The following is a 22,805-nucleotide window of genomic DNA, read 5'->3' as shown; positions in this document are numbered from 1 at the left end:
CCTACAGGAGGAGACAAAAGTTTGCCTTATTTTTGAGGTACACTTAAAATTTGATGATTAAGTGTGTCCGCCACACACTGCTTGTATATGAAGCAATGTCTTTATGAATCGAAGATTTAAAACTTGGGATGAGAGAAAAATAATAAAAAGATTGGCCTAGTTTGAAAAATATGACGGTGATGTCTGAATTTATTAAACTAGATAACTAAATTGCGAGCTACGCCCTTTATATTATTGTAACATCTAAGAGGGATCCATGGCATTGTCAGGCTCCTTCAGCACCTGGGACGACAAGATGTACAAAGAGCTTGCACTTCACATGGATTTACCTTCATCTGAGAAGCGAGAAGAAGAAAAGAGAAAAAATACATATGGTGTGACTGTAATCCTTCAAGACTGCATTGAGTGCGGAGGCAACACCATTGCCATAAACACTACTAATTGGGATCTCATTTTTGTTTTTTAAAAGCAAGTCATGGCTATCTCTGTCCCTCTTTGTTTCTCTCGTTCTCTCTAAATCTCTCCTTTTACTCTTTCTTTCTCTCAATTCTTCGCCCTCTTTTGCTCTATCTCTCTCCCTTTCTCTGGCTATCTACTTTGCTTTCTCTTTTTTCCTCTCAGTCTCCTCTCTCTTGTTTATGGTTACTCCCTTCCTGTCTCTATCTTTTTTTTGTCTCTCTACCCATACTTTTCTCTCCCTCATCTCTTTATTTTTATACTGCCTTCTCTTCCCTCCTTTTTTCAGTCTTATCTGTGTTCATCTTTCTTTCTCGCTCTGCTTTTTCTCTGTCTTCCTTTTTTGTGCCTTCGCACAAAACCACTATGTACGACATTTAAGATTGCAGATGGGACCCATGGCCATGGAGCATCTTCACATAGTAAGTTTATCGACAACGCCAAGTTTAGGGTTTACGTGTGGAAGCATGGGTGCTCCTAAGGTGCACACAAGGGTTGGCTATTAGGAAGAAATAAATACACACAAATGTCACATTTTGGTAGAATAGTTCTTCAAACCAAAGTAACACACCAAAGTAAAATGGCCAAATAAAACCATGGTAAGGGTTCAAATTATCCATGAAAAGCACCCAACACCCCTTTACTTTATGAAGGTTTAGAAAGCGGGGTTCCATCCCTGTAATAATATTCTTCAGATGCAGACAAAAGGACTCAAAAATCAAAGTCACATTGCCCTAATCATAAACCACTGGATGTTCGACGAGCAGACAATCCATTGGTTTTGGAATACGGGAATGCGTGGAAATCTTCAATTTTCGTGGACTTATATGTCCGGGCAATGAGAATTTGTGAATCCAAAAAAATACAGGAGAAAGACTACGACTTGTGAAGTTAATGGTGCCTTCGCAATGTAAGCAATGGAGGTAGCAGAAGCGCAATGTTTGAGAAACTCTTCTCCACAGCTGTGCCTACACATGATCACCACAGACACAGCAACAACCAAAATCGCCTGATGAGCAGAAGTCAGAACTCAATTAGCTACAAAAACTGGCCAAACGTTGGCGGACTGCTACCTAATGCCACGAGGAAGGACTTTTGCACTTTTGGATCACTTTTTGCACTTTAAAAAGGAATAATGAACAATAATCAATTTTGCATTTTTGCAAACCAGCTCTCTGAGTTTAATCATTTTTTTCAACACCTGATGTCTAGTTGATGAACAGATTGAAAGGCCAGCGCCTCGGCTGCTGTACTGTGTTCTCACACCTCAATCAGCTCCCTTACCTTCTTGCAGAGTACGAGTTGGTGATCGAAGAGGAAGAAGACGCGTTGCTGGTTCCGTCCATAAGGCTGGTAAATCCACTGCATTTCCCCGGTGTAGATCAACTCCGAACTCCGGTCCAAGATGTCGTCTCCCTGAAGGGTCAGGAGGAGAGAGGATGGGTGAAGACGTCTGAAGACACAAATGTGTGCAGTAATCCTACTCAGATCTTTCCAGGGATTTAAAAGAGTGAATTTACTCAACATGGACAACAGGCATATCATTTTCCAAGTCACCGAGTGTCCTTTGAGAATGTCAACTGTGAGCATCAAATTGCATTCTTCAAAAGTTAGAAAAAGAGCAGCACACTGGAGTCAACATGTAAAGTTACTTTAATGTAATTCCAACAAATATTAGTTTAAAAAAAGTACTACTGTCCAATCAGCTTTCATAAATATTGATGTGGCCTATTCAAAAAGGAACTCTGAAGGGCTCCTGTAGTAATATTTTACATACTCTTACCTGCCTTTGTGAATTGGCCCCAAAACATATAAAATGAAATAAAAAGGAAATATGATGGAATATTTGTATACAATTAGCACAAACAGAAGGCACCGAACCCTCTTTGCAGTTTGTTCTGATAGGGCATTGGACGTCAAGGCGTGAATTACAAAGGCATGAGTTCGTAAAAGAGTACTCCTGTAGTGCTACTTTCCAGGCACCTAAATACTTTTCTGAACTGCCCCAAAGATTGCGTAGTATATGAGGCATAATACTTTTTGGAGGGTGGTTTGGTGTCATAGTCTTAGAAAGCGTTATGATGTCTCCCACCACCTATTTGTCCCATCCTTATTCCCTTTTCCACACCTCATACCAGCTCTCCCTATTCACACAGCTTGTACATAGAGACCCGCTCACCTCATTTTTCCACCATCTTGATTTTCTTCCACCAGAACTCAGACCACACATCCCAGCCTCCCTACTACTAAGACACTTTGAAAAGGATGCAGGGTGATGTATCAGTATGCAACCCATGCAGGCAAGTGCTTCAGTGCCGCACAGAGGGGTAGTAACTGCTATATAAATGCTGCAGTAGAGTGCAATACAATATAAATTGTTGATGTTATTCAAAAATGGAAACGTGGAAGCGTAAACATTTGGGTAGATGGTGTGATCCACATTGAACAGTAAAAGGCGGGAAGTGGGAGAGGGTGTTAGTTCATTGAAGGGACGGGTGGTACAGGGCGCTTGAAAAGTAGAAATTGAGACAGTTGCCTTCAGCAGCCTCACAGTGAACTGGCAAATAAAAGACCACTTTTTATTAAAAGGCCTTAGACAAGAGCTGAGGATGGTGGATCGCCTGTGCTTGGTACCCCACCACAGATCACACATAGTCTGTGTTATTACACACGCTCCGGTAATAGGCAGACTATGAGGTCCTTGTATCACTGATGTACCATTAGTTTTTGTACAAATCCACTGCCTCTCGATTTAGCCAGCATGCTAAGAGGTAGACTAAGTGTTTCCTTGTTACCATGGTGATTGCACGCAGCCGTCTGGAGGGAGTGTGGTTCGTCTGTGACTGAAAGATGGAAAAAGATGGCATCCGCCCCAGAGCGATACGGATAGACGCGTGAGAAGAATGACTAAACACGGCACGGAGAGTTAAGAGGAGAGGATGCTATAATGGGAAGATTGAAGAATTTGTTAAGGGTACAAGTGGTGTAATCAGACATGTGTGTGTGTGCAGAGCAGGCATCATGGATGGTATACAGGGGAAGCTATGGACGATCCATATACTGTTACTGACAACCTCTATGGAGTGCCTTTTAAGTGCTTATTAGCGAGTCACATCCATAGGTTATCAATACACATTTAAAAGAAATGCATCAGGATCAGGGCCAGACTTGCTGTGATGTCACTCCCTGGGATGGCACTGAAGGGTAAATGATACCGCTGTGGTTTTAGTAAAATGGTGCACCTGTACGCAGGCGTCCCCATGCACCTCATGCCACTTGGCTGCTTACTAGTGAACATGCCAGCAATAATGCTGTCTGTTAGGATGGAGTGACACCAAATGAGCAGCCAGATTTTAGCAGAGAAGGCACATTAGGAAAAATAGATGCCAAATGCCATCATCTCAGATGATTTTGTTATTTTAACTTGCAAAGATGTGCATGGCACTTTATTGCCATATAGAGGCCTTGTAGCACTAATATAATTTGGTCACACCCTGGTTTTGAGGATTACTTCATAGAAAACAGACTGTTGTCTGATTATCTGAACTGGTTTATCAGTCGAATAGCTTTTTCATGCTTATATAGGCTGTAAAGGTTTTGTGTGTAGCCACAGGTTTTATGTGCACATGCCATCTGAAAGCTTGGTTTACGCACTGTCCGACTTGTATTGTGTCTCAGGTAATTGAGAGTATCACATCATATGTCTTTTGGCACACTTTTGGTGGTATGCTGGATGGATGGTGGTGGTTTAGTGGGTTATGGTTGCCATGGATTGGTGTATTGTTTTAGGAACAGAGGAGTGATGTTTTGAGATCAGTGAGATCCAACTACATAGTCCATTTGGAGTTGTGTTGGATTTGTATGTGTTGTTCTGACTAACGTGTTCTGTTGGAGGTCATGATTGATTATTAACATTGATGCTGTCTTGAGCTCACTGATACCCCACTACAGGGAATATCCGAGCCGTGTCGGATGTACGCTCAGCGTTAATTTTAATGTGCTCTTTTGAATGTTGTGTTGACATACAAATGCTTGTTGCATCTTCACAGTTCTCCATTCATATGTGCCACCTTATCCAGGGTGCACTTTTGTGATGTTTCTCTATTATACATACTGTTGTGCGCTTTTTTTATTCCTAACTATATGTAATATACGGACTGCGCATGCATATTTCCCCTCATGTGGTGTGATCAGTGTGTTGAGGATATCCATGACAAACATCTAACATCATGCCAGTGCTGATCTCGTGGATCTGGTGATCTGCACAAACTTCAGGTTTTGGAGCAAAGACTTTCGACTCGGGCATTTATCCAGTGACCTAAGAGGATTCATAGCACCAACCTCATAGTGTAAACAAGTTGGCACTATTCACACAGGGCAGGCTTACTTAAGTTTATAAGAGAGGGATACAGGGTGCAGTGGTCCTTACGGCTACTGTTTTTGGGCAGCAGTTGATATCCCCCTCCTTCAGTGCTTTCATACCCTATGGAGAACACTCCCGTTGGCATTATGGCAAACTTGTCTACTTGATTCTGTAAAGGAATACGTGGCTCTGGAGAAGCTCAGGTCATCAATACATTGTAACATGGCTTTTAGTCCTGTTAAAACTCTGGTTAAACTGTTACCCAACGGAGATTCATCAGACCTTTCTAAGGGACCTCCTACATACAATGAAGTTACATCTGAGTGACATTACATCATCGTCAGCGCATTGGAACTATTCTTGTGTTGCACAGTTAGAGGTAGGCTTTAGAGAAATTTGCAAATGAGTAAGGTGTGAAATTCATAAAGAGATAAATGCTTCTGAGACTCTGGTGTTGAAAGAATTTTGTTTGCATACTAAGGGTCTGATTTAGAGTTTGACGGACAGGATCCTCCATCACAAACATGACCGATTTCCCTTCCGCTGCATTACAAATGCATGCATTCATTCATTCATTCAAGTGTTATAAGGTGTACCACACTTGTAATGAGGTAGACAGGGTAGCCCTCACGTTTGTGACAGAGTATCCCATCTGCTAACTTCTAAATCAGGCCCTGTGTCTAATAATCACAGCATGTTAAGGGCATTTCCTGTCAACATTTAAAAAACACCCAGGATTCAACATTCAACTATTGACTGAAAGACAAAATGCAGCATAGGATGATTTGAATGACAAGGTCTCTTTTTGTACAAGCAGCACGGGTTACTTTGAAGAGAAGGAACTACATTCGACAACGAGGAGCACATCACCATCAGCATCATTCGTTGTATGCACTGCATTGTTTCATCTCCACACTGTGCTCTCCCTTTGCAAGGGCAGCAGGAAGGTTTCTGCAGTGGTCTTCCTTTATATGAGCAACGTGGCATCATCTGCATTCAATGACGTACCCGGTGCCTAATTAGAGCAGTGGTTGCTGGTGGGGGGCACTGCCACTTATTTTTGGGCACTGTCACTTAAATGTCCGCATCAGATGGTTCCTGAGTGCAATAGTGGTAAAAACACACAAGTCGGATAAAGGAAGATGGAAGACGGAAAGACGGCAAAACCTTCTCCAAAGGAGAAAGCAGGGACCTGCATGAACAAGAGAAAGGGGCAGGTAGTGTCTGGTAGTAGACTGAAGACTACCATCTTTGGTATGGGGCACACCAATGTTTAGGTACAAAGGCCAGCAGCTTCTGAGCAGAACTTTGGGCACTGGAACCTTTTCTTTGACAAATTACGCACCGGATGTACCCTTGTAAGAATATCATCTAGAAAACAGCATAGTCATCTGACTACAAGCACTCAGGTACCTCCCTTTATAACAACAGCATTCGCCCGGCACTCATAGATCAATCTATGTATGAGCAGCATTTAATCACCGATTTCCTTTTGTAGGAGCAGCATTTGATCATCTTCAGTGCACAATTTGCCTTTGTTCCCTCAAGCACTCAATGATCCCTTTTATAGGAGCAGCATTTTACCAAAAGCACTCAAATGTCCTCTTTTATAAGAGCAGCATCCGACCACAGGCACTCAAAGATCCCTTTATAAGAGCCGCAATAGACAACAAACGCTCTAAGATCTATTTTGTAAGAGCAGCATTTTACCACATGGCCTCCAAAATCCCACTTTAGAGTGAAGCGTTTGATCAGAAACACTCAAAGTTCATCTTTTGTAATAACATTTGACTCAAGCACACAAAGATCCCTTTTGCAATAGCAGAATTTCATCACAAGCACTCAAAGATCCCTCTTGAAAGAGCAAAATGTGACCACATGCACTCAAAGATCCATTTTGTAACAACAGGATTTGACCACAAGCCCTAAAAAATCCCCTTTGCAATAGAAGGAGTTGAGCACAATCACTAAAAGATCCCACTGAAAGAGCAGAATTTGACCCCAAGCTCTTAGATGTGTTTTGTATGAGCAACAGTTGACCACAAGCACTTAACGATAATCTTTTGCAAGAGCAGGATTAGACTACAAGCACTCAAAGATCCCTTTTGCAAGAGCAGGATTAGACTACAAACACTCAAAAACCCCTTTTGAAAGAGCAGCATTTGACCTGATGCACTTACATATCTCCCTTTATAAGAGCAGCATTCCACAGAAATCAATGACTACCCTATTTTAACCAAAAGCAATGAATGATCTTCTTTTGTAGGAGCACCATTTGATCATCCGCAGCAAACAATTTACTTTTCTAGAAGCAGCATTTGACCACAAGCACAAAAAGATTTTCTTTTCAAATCTTCTTGACTTTATTGCATCTTAAGTGTTGCATGTTTGAAGTGCATAGGCCATATACAGTGTACAAACAGCATGCAGGCACACATCTACCTTATTGGGAAAATCTTTTTTAAGCCTAAGCTTACCCAAACAGTGCAAAGACACTCAACAGAGTCTCTGTAAAGAACCCCATAAATAGGAAAACATATGATTTGTGAACCTTGTGTGGGTATTAAATATACAAATGAGGGCCACATTTTGATGCGTTCATGCCCATCTTCATAAACTGTAAGATGTATTGACGGACACTGTCATGACATCTCCAAGGTGATACACATCAAACCCTTCCCTGTGCTACAGAGAGAGGGCATGCACGGAAGAGGGATTCTGGTGAGTTTAGCAGAACAAAAAATTTCCACGATGCAATTTTAATTATGCCTCAAACCTCAATCTATTTCTAAAAATACAAAATTCTGCATGAATTTTAAAAATCTCTAAATCATTTTACCTTACCGAGGAAACAGGTATCAACCACTGAAAACGTACATTTATCCTAATAAACTGTCTTTCAGATCATTTTCCAGTAAAATCTCAGATGTTATTCTTTATCCATTGAGCATACTATGGTAATTCACCCAAAGATCTACACAACAGATTTCACATTGCGTCCCTCCCCAAAATACCACATTTGTACCAGGAATATACACAGTTGAGATGCACCCAAAGAGTCGAAATCCTAGCTTCTAAAGTGAATTGTGCCTAACACGATCAAATACCAGAGCTAAGTGCTTACAATTTTCAGACACAAAATATGACTTTTTAAGGAAATATACCCTGATCAGAAAGAAACTTCTGTTCTCGTTCCAGATCTCAAACACGTAGTCCAGAATGGAGCACGCAGCATTCTACAAATGCAAGGTCTCACCACACAACATTCCATAAACCTACTCTGAACAACATTCTCACCGCAAAAGTTGAGGCCCGAGAAATGGGAGACCAGCCACCTGCCCAATCACTCATTGACTGTATGCTTGCCTATCACCCTGTACAGTGCCTTTTGGCAAGGTTGGCACTACACAGATACCTCATACATACCAACATACAAATGAAGCCACGTGTTCACCCAACCTTCGATTCACAGTTTCACCATGCAGGCCTCAAGGCTTACTCTTCAACAGGGCTTACCTTCCAAAAAACAAAGAAGTGTGTGCGCCCAAAGTATTTACAAACCCCGGCGCCGCTGAATGCTGGGGTTTGCAAATATCATGACTGATTGGTCTTGATAACACCTCACGCTTTACAGGCTCCTCCTGTAGGTTCTTTTTCATCCCTGCTCCTTCTATTTGCAACTGTTTTCCTATCCTTTTTTAGCTTCTTCTTTCTACATCTTTCTTTCTTTCCATCGTCCTGGAGCACAGTCTGATTATGAAAAAAATAATCCTGGTCAAATATTGAACACTGCTCTTCAAGTGAACTGCTCTGGTGCAAGAGTAATGATTTTTTCTGGTGCAAACCTGAAACATTTTTGTTTTTACAGAAGACAAATTCTAAGTCAAATGTCCTGAGGAGTAAGCTGAAACTCTTCAGAGTTTGGTCGAAGTAGGTTTCAAAGGGTACTCAACTCCAAAAGAAGAAATGTGGAAGTCCTGAATGAAAATGATGCATCCCCCCACAACTCCAAATGTTGGAGGTCTGACACAGAAACTGAGTGGGAACGCTGGCAGTCTCTCAAGTGAAGCGTGATCCTGAGCGTAGGCGGGGAACGCTTCAGCATCTGTCTGACCGCGATGCTTCCCCCACATATGGGTACGCTGCCGCATGAACTAACAGGAGGGGGCTTGCGCCACAGCGTTCTGCTGCAGACCTCTTACATGATTACAGTTTCACATTGCTAATTAGAGTTAATTATGGCTCTTAGCAACAGTAAAAGAAAAAAAACAGGCTTAGTTGCAAACGAGAACTATTGTAATGATAGTGGTATTCCAGATGAAGCGACTAAGGATGCCCAAACATGCCATTACGGTTGCACCACACCATACTGGCCTGCTGTTTGTAAGGATCACTCCTGGGGCTCTGCGAAGATTATTTTTTTCATATTAATTTGTATAATTTTTTTTTTTACACAGGATTCAGTAGAATAAGATAAAATCAAATCATTCAGTACAAACAGGGTTAAGAAGTAGACAACTTAGAAAATTTGCATCTCCGAAATCTCTTGCCTTGAGTTATCCTCTGGGTGGCCATACTTGGATACTTCCTATAAATGGCCTTTACCGGGCAACGCTCTAGTCTCGATCTGATCACTGATCTCGATTTACCTCCAGCTACTGAAGCATGATCCTCATGGTAGGAACATATCCATCAATACATTCTCAAATAGTCTTACTGCAATCCCAGATGTTCTAGCAACCAATAAATTAGCAAATGTGAAGAGTGACATGCGGCTCTCACCTTCCAAATCACAGTCCTGGGAGTTTCCGATTATGTGCAATCTTGGCCCACAGCTTTGTGGGCTGAACATGTGGCTTGTTTGTATTCTTTCAATGGAACCTGGGATTTTATTGTGTTTATCCCAGCTGATGACCAAGATCTTAACTAACATAAATGACTACGATTTCCACCAGATGGAGTAAAGCTAGAGGTGTGAACATATTAAAAAACACTGACACATTACTATTCAAGCAGGGCAACAAAGGCCAAAAATATATACAACCAGCTAATTTCTGCAACGCTGTAGGCTCAAATTATTCTGTGGTTCTTTTTTTTTTTTTGCTCCTTCGCAATAATCACCGTCCAATGCCTTTTTCCATGTTGTTTAGTGATTGTTGCCCACTTATGTCCCACCTCTAAGTTTTGACCTTTCCTTTTGGCCAATCATTTTGATTGCACGTCTTTTTATGACCTGCAAAGAAGCGCACCTCACTCTCTGGTTCATCTGCAACATAAAAAAATGCAATTGAAGGCTATCCTAGCTAGCTACCAACACCTGAACAGAGAGATGTGCTTGCAACATCTTCCAATGTATCCTGCTTCTCATCCCCTTTCTAATATAGTTTATAATCCTAATAACTGCAAAAAGGCTACTCAGCTTCTCAATGCATTTCTTGGATGGAGCAGTCCAATGGGCTTCCCATACATAGAACACATCAATCACCCTTTATTGATCATAGCTCCAAAGAGATAACAAACTCTATTTGATTTATTAAGACATATGGCCTTCTGTAAAACCAAGACAAAGTTGAATCATCCAAGATGTTGTACCAATCTTATGAACACAGGTTTCTCCGCATATAATATAATTGGCAAGTTGACCTTATGTCACCGGAGATGTAAATCATGACCTGGTTTGTGACGTCACATGTGTTGTCATGGGTACTTTATTCACCCATCCCTTTAGGACAGCATCTCTATGCTCTCTGGATGGCATTTGTCTGCATTGCGAGATGTAGCAGGAAACCAGATGCCAATTTGTTTCTTTTGTAATTTAAATATAACTTACATTTATTCATTGCTTTATTCTGCACTCCTCAGTTTCTAAGCACTACCATTTCTAAACACTGTATATAAAAGGTGTTGTCTTCACAATGAAACCCAATTTTGAGGCACTTCTAATCTTAATGCCACTTTAACAGACCGCTGCCGGTCGAATTTTTAAAAGTCATGATTCTTGCCTGCCTTTTGCCATATGGTGCACAAGTGAAAATGGGGCTCCACCATTCAGTCGCTACCACAGGGCTCAGTCACATGATTATGTTAATTTATAGTGCAGTGAAACCCATAAGGATCAGAAGTCTTGAATAATAATTCTAAATGATAGTTCAGGGTAGTGACTGGATTCCACTATCCCTTCAAATAACTGCTTCTGTAGAAGAGCCCAACATATCCTGTCACATGCAATAGAATCGAACGATATAGTCCATTGTGTCCCTTTGGACTCACGAATATCACTTAAATATTAAAAAAAAAAGATCCAGTGTATCGATTGCATTCAGTAGCATCAATCAAACAAATATTTTCAAAGAATAGTCCTGGGTACCCCGTAAGTTGCAACAGAGTCAGACAATATTGTCAAGGATTAGCCAAGTGTATCCCACTGGAGTCAATAATATCAACCATACGTTCATTTAAAAGAAATGTCCAATTCTCCAATCAGGACTCAATAGTTTTATTCAATGATATAATAGTCAAAAGGATTCTGCTGTGTTCGATAATATCATTCGAACAATTATTTCCAGTCCATTTTATTGGCTTTAATAATATGAATCGGAGAACTTACAAAGGCTTGATAGCTTTAACACTTGAGAAATAGCTAAAAGAAATGATCCCAGATACCCAAGTACCATTGAGACAGACCCACCCTCTCCATCACTTTTAGGACTTCTTGGTGAAACATGCAGCGCTGGAGCAGATATAAACAGTCTAAAAAACAGATTGCGTAGATGTATACTGCCACAATATTTACTACCCAAACATATCTCCCTGCAAACATGTAAACATAACCTAGACCCGCTAGAAAGCACCTTATAAACGAACTGGGTCGTACAATACACGGTGAGTTTGGCTTCCTTTAGGAGCTTAAAAAACTGGAATTTTTTACAGGGATATATTTATATATGGTAGATATTTTGACAAATGTTTTTTTTTGTAATTTCTGCAGTCTACAGAACCAACACCCTTTGTTGTCACAAACCACACAGCCAACACCACCATGAAACCATATTATAATGAAGCGTGGGATAATCTCCACCTCACAGGTATGTAGTTGCCCATCCTTTGGAAACTGTTCACCAACAAATACATTTAAGATTCAACATATGGATCATTGTAACATTTGACACACTCAAATCCAAATCCAGCATGGGCGTCCCCTACTTACTGGACAGCAGCATGTAATGACTCCAGGACTTATAGCAACATTTTCAAAGTAGGCCAACTATATCACAATGTGATGTTCTCTACACAATTTCTTTCACAAAGGGTGTCCCAAAGTATATCTTTTTCTTTCGTAGCCAACTGAAAACAGAAAAACCGTAAATTACCATAAACAGTTGGTCACTCTTGAGGCAGGATAACAGTGTCGTAGAACTACCCCAGGGAACTATGCCTCGCACCCCATCTACAGGTGCGTTCAGGAGTCAGGTTAACGTGGGCTGCCAGGGAATGTCTAAGCGCTAAAAGGCAAGTAGCCACCTCTGGGGTCATCACTGACCATGGATCAAGGTGTGGGGTTTTCCTAGAGGTAAAAACAAATACACAAAAGGAGAGCAATGGGAGTGTAACTCGCCCACACCACCTCCCAGACGAAATCTATATAAACACTAAAGGTGTGGGATAGTGGGAACTGCCTGGCTCCGGCATGTAGGTACCCCCCATGGTATTCCCTTTGGAGTGAGTGTGACTACAAGGGAAAACCCCCCCCCCGGCACTAGCCAGACCAGAGGCCAATCGCCCCCGACTCCGGGGCCTACCCCACCGCGAACTACCTGTTCAGGTAGGCCATATTTTATCCACTTTGAGCACCCCACTTCGTACGTGTGCTCCGACCCTGACGAATGCCCCTGACCTACCAGCACTCAGTGAGGGCAGAAACATGTTGGTCTGATACACTTCTTTTATAGACTCAAAGAGACATTATTCTCTGAATGAGCCTCTCCCCCTTATTTTTAGTCTTACCAGCATGCACCACCATTAAAATGAGTAGCAATCACTGGTGACATGTTCGGTAATTTTACTTTATTATTCACCCATTCTGGATCCCTGTAAATTATCCAGGCAATCTAATTTCAGCACTCCCTCTGGTTCTTTTAACCAAGAGGTTGAGTCCGCCCAAGCAGTATCATCTTACTTGGGTGGGGCTAGGTGGTCAAATGATGAAGCAAGACACTATTATGTGTGTGAGACCACCTAGTCCGTAAAGGAAATTTCCCCTTTCCCCTGCAGGACTACACAGCACCCCCATGATTGGACAGTCTCCAACCATTACTATCCCATCTCAGGATTTTAGCATTCCAACCGACATCGTTTTCCTAGAGGTCCCAACCCACGGAAGCAGTCATCGCTCTCATGAGCGTCCCACATGTTTCACTTTCCGCACTGCTGGCCACCTACGATGCTCCAGGCTTCTGGAGTGATAGAAAATCCGACTTCTTCAGGGGACAATCCCCCAGTGAGTAAAATTCTTGTCTGGTTCTTAGGGAAAGTTCCTGTTAGTCCTCCCTGTAGTGGAGAATTTTATGCCAGACTACCATATACAAGAATATTGCCCGGCATACTGTGCCCTAAATATAATTTCCAAAATACTGTCCCATTGGATGTAGATTTTATATTTTTAACGTAAATTAGGCTACACATGTGTAGACACCATTTAAGACATGATACGTAAGTCAGATGAGAATCCCACCATTCAGTACTGGAATAATTTGCAGGGTTACATACCCAGGTCTGCAGTAGCACAGCTCCTATGCCCACTAACCATTAAAAAACAAAACCACACACACACACACACTTTAAATAAATGGAGGGAAGCACTCCGTAGAAGATTTAGCTGTTTGTTTTCTTATAAGCAGCCAGCGTGTTTCAATCATAACGGCCTTGCTCATAACTGTTAGTCCTACTTTCATGTCCATAATATGTACCTCTCAAAGCATTATGGATCTCGTAGTTCGTCCACATATTTTCATGAAAACAACCAACCACTCCCCAGCATTCCCACCTACTCTTCTACTGCTATGGGAACTACGAGTGTGCGAGAACCTGTGTGTGTGGACACAATATTTGTGTCAGACAATACTCTGACAACAGTGATCTAGCAGCACACTGTGAATTTGCTGGGGCTCCTCAGCGCTTCCCCCCAGTACCGCCCGGCTTTGCATACCCAGTGTTGCTTTGCAGTATCACAGCTCCTTGCACGTAGTTGTTTCTTAAAGTGCCCCCCCCGTCTACTTACCAATTGCGCACACAAATTTGGCATACTGACAATCAAACACTCCCAGCATTCCCACCTACACTTCTGTTGCTATGGGAACCATGACAGTTTTCCCACCCTCTTTAAGACGTGCCACTTCATTGTCACCTGAGGGGGAGTCAGGTATATAAAGAAGCCTCTTTCTTCCCCGCCTGGGACCTCGTCGCTGCATGGTTTGATACTGAATCCCTTGAAACATTCATCCTGTAAAAAGGGGACCTAATTTGTATTCAGGTCGCCCCCCTCCAAATAAGATGACTCACACAGTAGGAGCAGTGGTAGGGCACGATTCCTTCCCAGATCAAAAGTGGTGCAAGGTTTCTTAACACAGTATAGCTGCAGTTGTGCAGGCCCCCTTCACAAAGGCCACGAGCAGGCAGCCCAGAATGACACCAATCTTCCTCACACACAACATCAACAGCAGTGGGGCAAGCTTCTTTCATACACAGCACGAGCTCCAGCAGGGCATGCTTCTTCGCCAAGCCACTGCAGCAACACTGCTGTCTCTTTTCACTCAGGGACACACACAAAACATGACACATCTATACATGCATGCACACACACTCAAATCATGACATCTGTATATAAATGCACACAAATCATGGCACATTTATATATACACGCACATAATGCATGGCACACACTTCGCGGCACGTCTATACATGCAGACACACGCATACATGGTCACAGACCCACACACACAGACGCAACACCAGCCATATCACACTTCCATCATAGAAGAACAGGAAAGGTGGATCTAACATTAGGTGTGGGAATTTTCCTGTACAGATCTATGGATTTGTTCCCATACAGCGTGCACCCCAAACTCTAAACAAATGTGCACATTTCTTCAGGAGTAATGTGTCTGTACACACTCCAGCATCCCGCTCTTAGAGCTGCACCTCTTTACATCCTTGAGACCAAGCACTGCTAGGCATTGCTTTTCTGGGTGCCTGGCTATCGTACCCTTTCAGCTGATTTTGACCTGCCCTCATTCCACTGTTTCATGTGGTCCGCACTGGACATCTAATGCATGTCTTATGATGCCTTCGAGCCTACCAGACACCGGAATGCATGTTGCCCCCTTTTCCATCATCTCTAGCAAATTTCAGTGACATCTTAAAGGATCCAGCCCACCCCCCTACTGACACCGGCCTATGTTTGCTCGCATCCCACAGAGGCCACCCTCTGATCTGAGACACTTGCCGCTGTCCCAGTTCCACCTTCTTTGTCAGCCATGGAGAAATAAATTACTTATTCTGTCAGAGTTAGACAAGCAAACAATTTCAGATTACTTTGACTGGCATGCCGTGCTCTAATTAGCGGCCATGAATTTGATTACTGCTTTGGGCAATGCCGGAGATCAGACCAAGGAGACGCAGAAGAAAGGATGTCTTCTTCATCAGCCTCATTTTTGATGCCTTCTGTTGTTTGAAATTTCAGCTCTATACTTTGCGGTTCATCATCCTCCCCCGAAGAGCTTTTCTGATCAAGCTTGCCTGCCTTTGAGGCCGGGTGCCTTCGTGGCACGCGTCACGATTATCCAACCAACTTTTGATTCTGTAGAAGCCCTAATAGGCTTAAATCTTCCTCTTGATTGGCTGGAGCACTGAGCATCTCGAACACTCCACAATGACGTCTGCACCAGCTCCACTCTCAACATCTCTTACAAAAGGCACTGACACCACCCCCAACCATCTTCTTACATTTCTGCTGGTTCCTACTGTTCAGCTTCTTACTCCATAATGCCTTTTTTTATGGTATAGCCTTGGTCGGACATTCTTTCAGTGTGAATCCAGGTGGCAGAGATTTTGGGAACTACTTGAGGGTCAGTCACAAACAAAACGTTCCACCGTCAAAGCTGAAGGGATGCAATCTAAGCACATATAACATCTAGTCATGTAAAATCATCCTTAGTTCATCAATAAAGCAGAGTTTTGATATGTTAGACGTGCACTAATGTAATGACCTTATACGCGCAGAAGCGTAAAAATGATGCTTTCATCATTGGAGATTGCGACTTGAGCGTAGCCTGCTGGGTGGGAGGCTTAATGACACTACAGGACAATACTCCAAGGCCTTTTGCAGCTTCCTCAGGAAGGCGTTATCTAAGAGTCTTCATAAAAGGCTAGATGAAGAAAAGACCAACCCTTGTGGGCACCCATGTTTGGCTTTGTTGGGACGTAGAACTTAGAACTCGCCATTCTGTCATGGCCACACCTTATCTTCAGATAAACTGCATTCCATTCCTGAAAAAGTCCAGTCCCTCCAGATTCTAACTGGGCAAGAGACACCCTTAAGAGTGACCCTCTTGGGACATTCCCCAAGGTAGTGATCTAAGAAATGTACCAGCGCACATTCCAGACCACACGTGTTTCATTAATGCCCATTCAGCTGCATTGCATGCTTGTGATTTACATTAGGTGACAATAGTCTACAATATTGACACTCTGATAAGAAACATGGTCCACAGACACCCAACTTCACCCTCCTTGTATCCATTGACTGCACGCTCGCTGTAGACAACCAGACAAGTTTCGCAGTAGCATTATCAGTACAATTGTAGTCCACTGAACACCCTCGTCCAATTCCCCTACCTCTGTAAATAAACTACTCACCCGCTACCACCGTCCAGCCGCCTCCCTCTGCTTTATGGAGAATCTCCATATATGCTACTGAAACTCGTCTTACCTTTGAAGAAGCTGCAACTGCAGGTGTCTTCAACTTCTGGCTCGAAGACTCCTCCAAACCCTCTAGAAACTCCCTCCTGACCTCTGTGAAATAATGTCCGCAGCCCCTTTCCCAAAGGTGGGCCCCTTCCTTGACAAAGGAACTGAACATAGGGTTCAGACCACACTGGCTGCAATACCTGGTGCAACAAGTGACGCATGCTGGTGCAGCAAGAGATATGCATTGCTGGTGCAGCAAGAGATATGCATTGCTGGTGCAGAAAGAGATATGCATTGCTGGTGCAGCAAGAGATATGCATTGCTGCTGCAGCTAGAGATATGCATTGCTGGCGCAGCAAGAGATATGCATTGCTGGTGCAGCAAGAGATATGCATTGCTGGTGCAACAAGAGATATGCATTGCTATTAGCAAACCACTCACCAGTAAACAGGACAAACACACGTCCACTTTGTCTGCCTGCTATCACTAAAAGCTCCTTTGGTGTCAACTTACAAAACAGTCTTTTTGAGGGTTTCCCTAACTTCCTTCTCAAACACTATAGCTAAACCTTTCTTGGAGGCTTCACACAAGCCTGTAATTTGTGAATTCTGATCAATACCAACGAGGTGAACAACCCAGCTTGGTAAATCTTATTCCTTTGAAAGAGAGATTTGGTGAAAAACATTTTCTAAGAACCTACAAAAGTTTGAAAACTTTATCATGGATCTGGTTTCAATGTCTGAGTCGGTGAAGATGAGTAATACTTTTGGAACAGCTGCAAAAGCTTCGGACACTTCCTAAAAAAACAGGAACTGGACATAGGTGAGAAATTGTTTTGTTAAAAAATATGGAAGCATGGAAAATGGAAGTCAGGTTGGGTATCTTTTCTATTTCTGTTAAGAGTCTCAACTAAAAGTAGGTAATCAAAGGAAGCTTGTAGGGCAAACAACAGCACAGAAGGGAAGTGAGGGCAACAATGATGGGAACACATGCTTAGATGGAGGCGAAATTAACCCACTTCCAGGGCACAGAGACCCAACCCCTTTCATGGCCCTCATTACTCACAGAGGAGCTGAGGTAGCCACAGACTACAATATGTATCGCATAGCATAGCACATGTAAGCATACATCACATTATACATCCCTTGCACTGTGCCTCCAGCAATATCCTGTGAGCCACAAATGCCAAGTGGTCATTACTTGACACAAAGAGCTGGCCAACCCCCTCCACCTAAGTTTTATTTTCTGTTTAGACTCTTAACAAATGCTGGCATTGTTGAGTTCTCACAACTGATTTCAAGTTGATGTTATCAAAAGGACCAGGAATGAGCCTTGGATTCCTGGGGGGACCGGAGGCTCGAGGGTCATCAATCACAGTCACTTGAAAGGATGGGGGGGCTGTCAAACACAGGCAGGGTCACCTTTGCTGTCCCCAGGCTGATGAATATTGAATGCCTGTGCAATGCATGCCCACTTAATCCAGTTTATTTACAGGGCAGGCTGGTTTGGAGGGCCTGCAAGCGCACTGCGCATCCTCCCCCGCAGACCAGGGGATGCTGATAGGTCTCCTGCTCAGATGATGCGCGCCTGGAGCACAACGTGGCTGAGCGTCTCTATTCAAAAAAACAAAAATAAAAACAAAACAAAGGTGATAAAAAATGTATTGTAGGCTGAAATCATTGTGGTAATAAAGCATACCTACTAAATTAAATTAAGACAAGAAAGGGTCCTATTATTGAAGTGGGCTTTACTTAATGGTCAGGAAAGATAACAATAGTAGTTTGACAGATATAAGGTAAATAGATGTTCTTCTAAAAAGGCTCACATTATTGTAAAAACGGCATTACTGCCTGCAGGAACTTCCAAGCTGTGGATAACCTGAGCATCCGCGTTTGAACTCTAGAGCGCCTAATTCCAACTTAGCCTAACAACCTAGAAAAACAAGCACTGGTAATGCCAATAGGTCTGGTTTATGAATAAAAGTGCTTTTGTGTCACTGATAGGTTTAGAAACTCAATAAGCCATCATACACGCACTCTATCGCTCATCTTTGCACACATGCATCCATTTACCCATCCACTGACACATTCTTGTATTCAGCCTCTGACACAACCACTATAAAACATGCACAAATCGAACAACATATGCAAAACAAATTAAAAAAATAAGAGTGGAAACAAAATAAACATGCAGCCCTTGGAAGACAGTGAGCATACGCTTGTGATAATGAAACTCAACACAACAGCTGGTTTCCATCTCGCAGAGGGATTGTAAATAGTCTTTCATTGTTTTAAAGTTCTAGCATGGCCGCCACATTTAGAACCAATGTGTTGGCCATCTTGGAATGGTCATACAATGATACACTAAGGACAACAAAATTCCCTAAAGTTCTCCTGATTTAGAATAAGCGGTCACATGGGATGTACTGTAGATGAAAGGAATGTCCAGCAAGGAACCCGTTAGCACTACTTGGAGAGCTGTAGCATTCTCTTTAAAGACATTAAACAAAAAGAGGAGTAGCAAAGAAATGAAAAAGGAACTATAAAATGAGAAAACTGAAAACTAGAGGACTAGCCAATCAGCCCTGACTTTAAAGCGCACTCAGGTGGACGCATACAAGCGGTCAGAGAATACCGTCATGGATGGAAAGCAGAGTGTGAATGACAGACCAATGGCACAAGAAAACCGACCCAAAAGGCCCTGTATGTATCTATATGGATATATATTTATACACATGAACTTATTATGTAGTATTTATTTTTCTTTTTAATACCGGAACCTAGCCGACAGCTAAGAAGAGATTCTAGCAAGAATTGTCAGAGGTGGTATCCAACACCAGTCCATCTCTACTAAGGTAATCTGTGACATTTCATGCAAAAAACATCGATATACGTCTGTGGGCTTTAATACAGAAAACAATCAGAATCCACCCTGAAATGCTAATTGGCTTCAACATGTGCTTTTCTCAATCAATATGTCAGGCTTGCTGTGTTTATAATTTTTCATAATAAAGAGATCAGACCTATGGCAGTGGGAATATTTTTGGTAGTGAACCAAGCAGGTCTCTAGCTGTTATCATTGGCTTTCCAATCACCATAACCAACTGATGTCTCCTGTACGAGCTGAAGCTTTCCCTCATGGCAACCATCAGGCATACAGTCATAAAATCACAAAGCATGCAAAATTACAGATGGCAAAGCAAATTACTGTCTCTCCTAAGAAGGCATAACAAGAATTCTGGCAGCGCCATTCTTCTATACTCATGGCTTGTTAGAGGGAGTAAACAGCACCAAAACACTGGCCTACTATAAAAATCTGTGAAATTCCATGCAACAAAAAGGCTGTCTGTAGGCTTTAATGCGGAGTGATAGCAATCTACCCTTAAATGCCTATTGTCTTTAACATGCTTTTCACAATCAATATGGGAGGTCCACCGGCTTTATCATAACTTTTCACTGTAAATAATCAGGCCTATATCTTTTATTATTGGTTAGTCGGTCTACAGCACCGAGCATAAATTTTCCACAAGGTAACCATCCGTAATACTGTCGTAAATGTACAAATGTATAAAAAATTACAATTCGCTAAGCAAAATATTATCTCTCCTAGGAGAGCCTAACAACTGTTGTTGTAGTGCATATCTTCTATCCCCAAGTTAGTTTTTATTAGATCACAAAAGCCTTGCTTATGTCGATAACCTGTGAAATACTATGTACCAATGGATCACCAACACCAATCCCCTTCCTAATACTGTAATCTGTAATCTGTGAAGTGCCATGTAACAAAACACTTGTCTACAGACTTTAGCACAATGTAATACCAATCCACCCTTAAAGCCTAATGTCTTTAACACATGCCTTTCATAATAAGTAGGTCAGGCCTACTGGCATTTTTATAATGTTTCATAATAAACAGATCAAACTTATACCTTTACCATTGTTCTTTACACCTTAAACAATACCAGCCGATTCAAATGCGCATAAACCTGCAACCATTATGCACAAAGGTATAAAATTACAAATATGTTGAGAAATATTAGCTTTCAAAACAATATACAACCCCTCACAACAAGGCCTAACAAGAATCATCACAGTGAAAAACCAAAACCATTGCCTTCTATTCTAATCTGTGAGAGTACATATAACAAAATACCTGTAAGTACCTAGTAACACAATATGGTAACGACCAACTGTTAAAGGATTACTGGCTTTAACAAATGTTTTTTCACAATTACTATGTGATACCAACTGCCTTTGTCATAACATTTCAGAATAACCAGACCTATGGCATAAGACATAATGTTTCCCAGTGCACCAACCAGGCCTATAGGTTGTCACCATTAACAACTCGGGCCAACAGTTTTGAGTGTAAGATTTCCCACCAGGCACCCATCAAACACAGTCATAAAATTAGAAAGATATACAAAACTACAGTCACCATGCAAAATGCTGTCTCTACTAAGAGGGCCTGACAAGGATTCTCTCACAGCAAAAACCTTTTATAGCTAATGTTTGCCACATGGGGTACTCAACACCAGCACCATTGCCTACAATGATAATCTGTGAAAGTCTTATTTTAATATCAAGTGGTAACAATCCACACAAATGCTGCTTTACTTTAACATAAGCCTTTCACAATAATTACATCAGGCCTACTGCCTTCAAAAGTTAATTGGTTGACCCATTTTCAATCTGTTCTGCACTAGAGAATAAGCTTTGCCACAAGCCAAAAAGTGCAAAACAAGCAGCCTTTTTAGTGGAATGACATCATTTTACCCCAATCAAATCCTGTATTCAGGTGAACCAACAGGCCTAAGCCTCACTCTCAATAGTACTATGAAAGCTTTTTTGTAGCTCACATTAGGTGTAGCAACAGATGCACTCTCAAGCCAGACTTGGGCATCCCACACTGCTGTCCAACATAACACTGCACTCTGAATTCCAAAGTTAATGATGGCAGGAGAGGATTCTGGGCCTCGTGGCTGCCCTTCTCCAATGTGCTGCTGCCAAAGAAAACCAAACACTGTGGATGATCTAGTTATGTAAAGCACTTTAACATCATTACATTGCCATGTGTGTGCTCCAGAAAGTTCAAGCTCAGGCAGCCATGCTGCTGCTGGCTCGGGCAGCTGGATATATAAACAAAACAATCACAGCTGTGTAGAAGGGAAGCACTTTTTTCTGTGGAAGGTTACAACTTTTGCCCAATCAAAACATGCATTCCTGGCTACCAACATGTGTAAGCAACCAAAGCCCTTCTCTGTAGTACTCCTGAAAGCTGTATTTTAGGTTGATCACATTACGTCTGGCCACAACTGTGCTCTCAAGCCAGACCTATTGAGCCCGAGTGAGCAACCCGGTATTGGTCCAGTGCCAAATATAAGCCATGCTGTCACAATAAGCACACTTCGCAATTAGAATAATTTTAATTAAAATGTACCAACACCTGATTGAAAATGCTTTTCTGCCAGATAAGAGCCCTTAATCAGCATTCCTCTTTAGGTCTGCTTCTTGAAAACATGTTGTGTTTCCAAATGTGATTTGCCCACTAGATTAGGAAGAGGGTCCTTGTGCCTGCCTACTGATTGCTGCTGACCTGTCACCTGCAGTCCTCCAGCCCAAGTGCCTTACACAACCGGAAGACAGGGAGCAGCATCACCGGGGTGTCTCCACAGGCACACAGCAAGGTATGATGAGATATGGAGGAAGAAGGTAGAGCTCTGATGTGAGCTGTAACTCAGCGGCCACCAGGAACCAACAATCTGGCACATAAAGGTAACCCCCTTTCAGCAACCCCACAGACAAAGCTGCTCTCTGCTGATGAAGGGCTGAACCCAGAAACACGTGTCCAGAGATTTACAGCACTTGCTGCACCTACTAAAGTGAAAAACTTTAGTTTACTTTAAGGATAAAAAACAAACTTGTACTGCATTTACCATGATGCACTGGGGCTGACTGCATGCTGGAGTGTGAGGCAGGGTGCTCCCTTTCTGGTTAACCCCCTTGGATGCTTAGAACAAGAG

At 42.3% G+C, this 22,805-nt stretch overlaps 1 protein-coding gene across 4 annotated transcripts in view; it reads right to left on the bottom strand.

The window, feature by feature from the left end:
• The window catches only part of ARHGEF9 (Cdc42 guanine nucleotide exchange factor 9), a 902,972-nt gene that overhangs the window by 55,917 nt on the left and 824,250 nt on the right, over window positions 1–22,805 (bottom strand). For all 4 annotated transcript variants that reach the window (XM_069210611.1, XM_069210616.1, XM_069210633.1 and 1 more), the window contains one exon: window positions 1,741–1,872. In XM_069210611.1, coding sequence (XP_069066712.1) covers window positions 1,741–1,872 — 132 coding nt within the window. The remainder of the gene's footprint in view (window positions 1–1,740; window positions 1,873–22,805) is intronic.

This window comes from Pleurodeles waltl, chromosome 2_1, assembly GCF_031143425.1.
Source record: "Pleurodeles waltl isolate 20211129_DDA chromosome 2_1, aPleWal1.hap1.20221129, whole genome shotgun sequence".
In the NCBI taxonomy this organism is placed as follows: domain Eukaryota; kingdom Metazoa; phylum Chordata; class Amphibia; order Caudata; family Salamandridae; genus Pleurodeles; species Pleurodeles waltl.
Note: the sequence above shows the minus strand (reverse complement) of the source record. Positions and strands in the feature narration are given on the sequence as shown.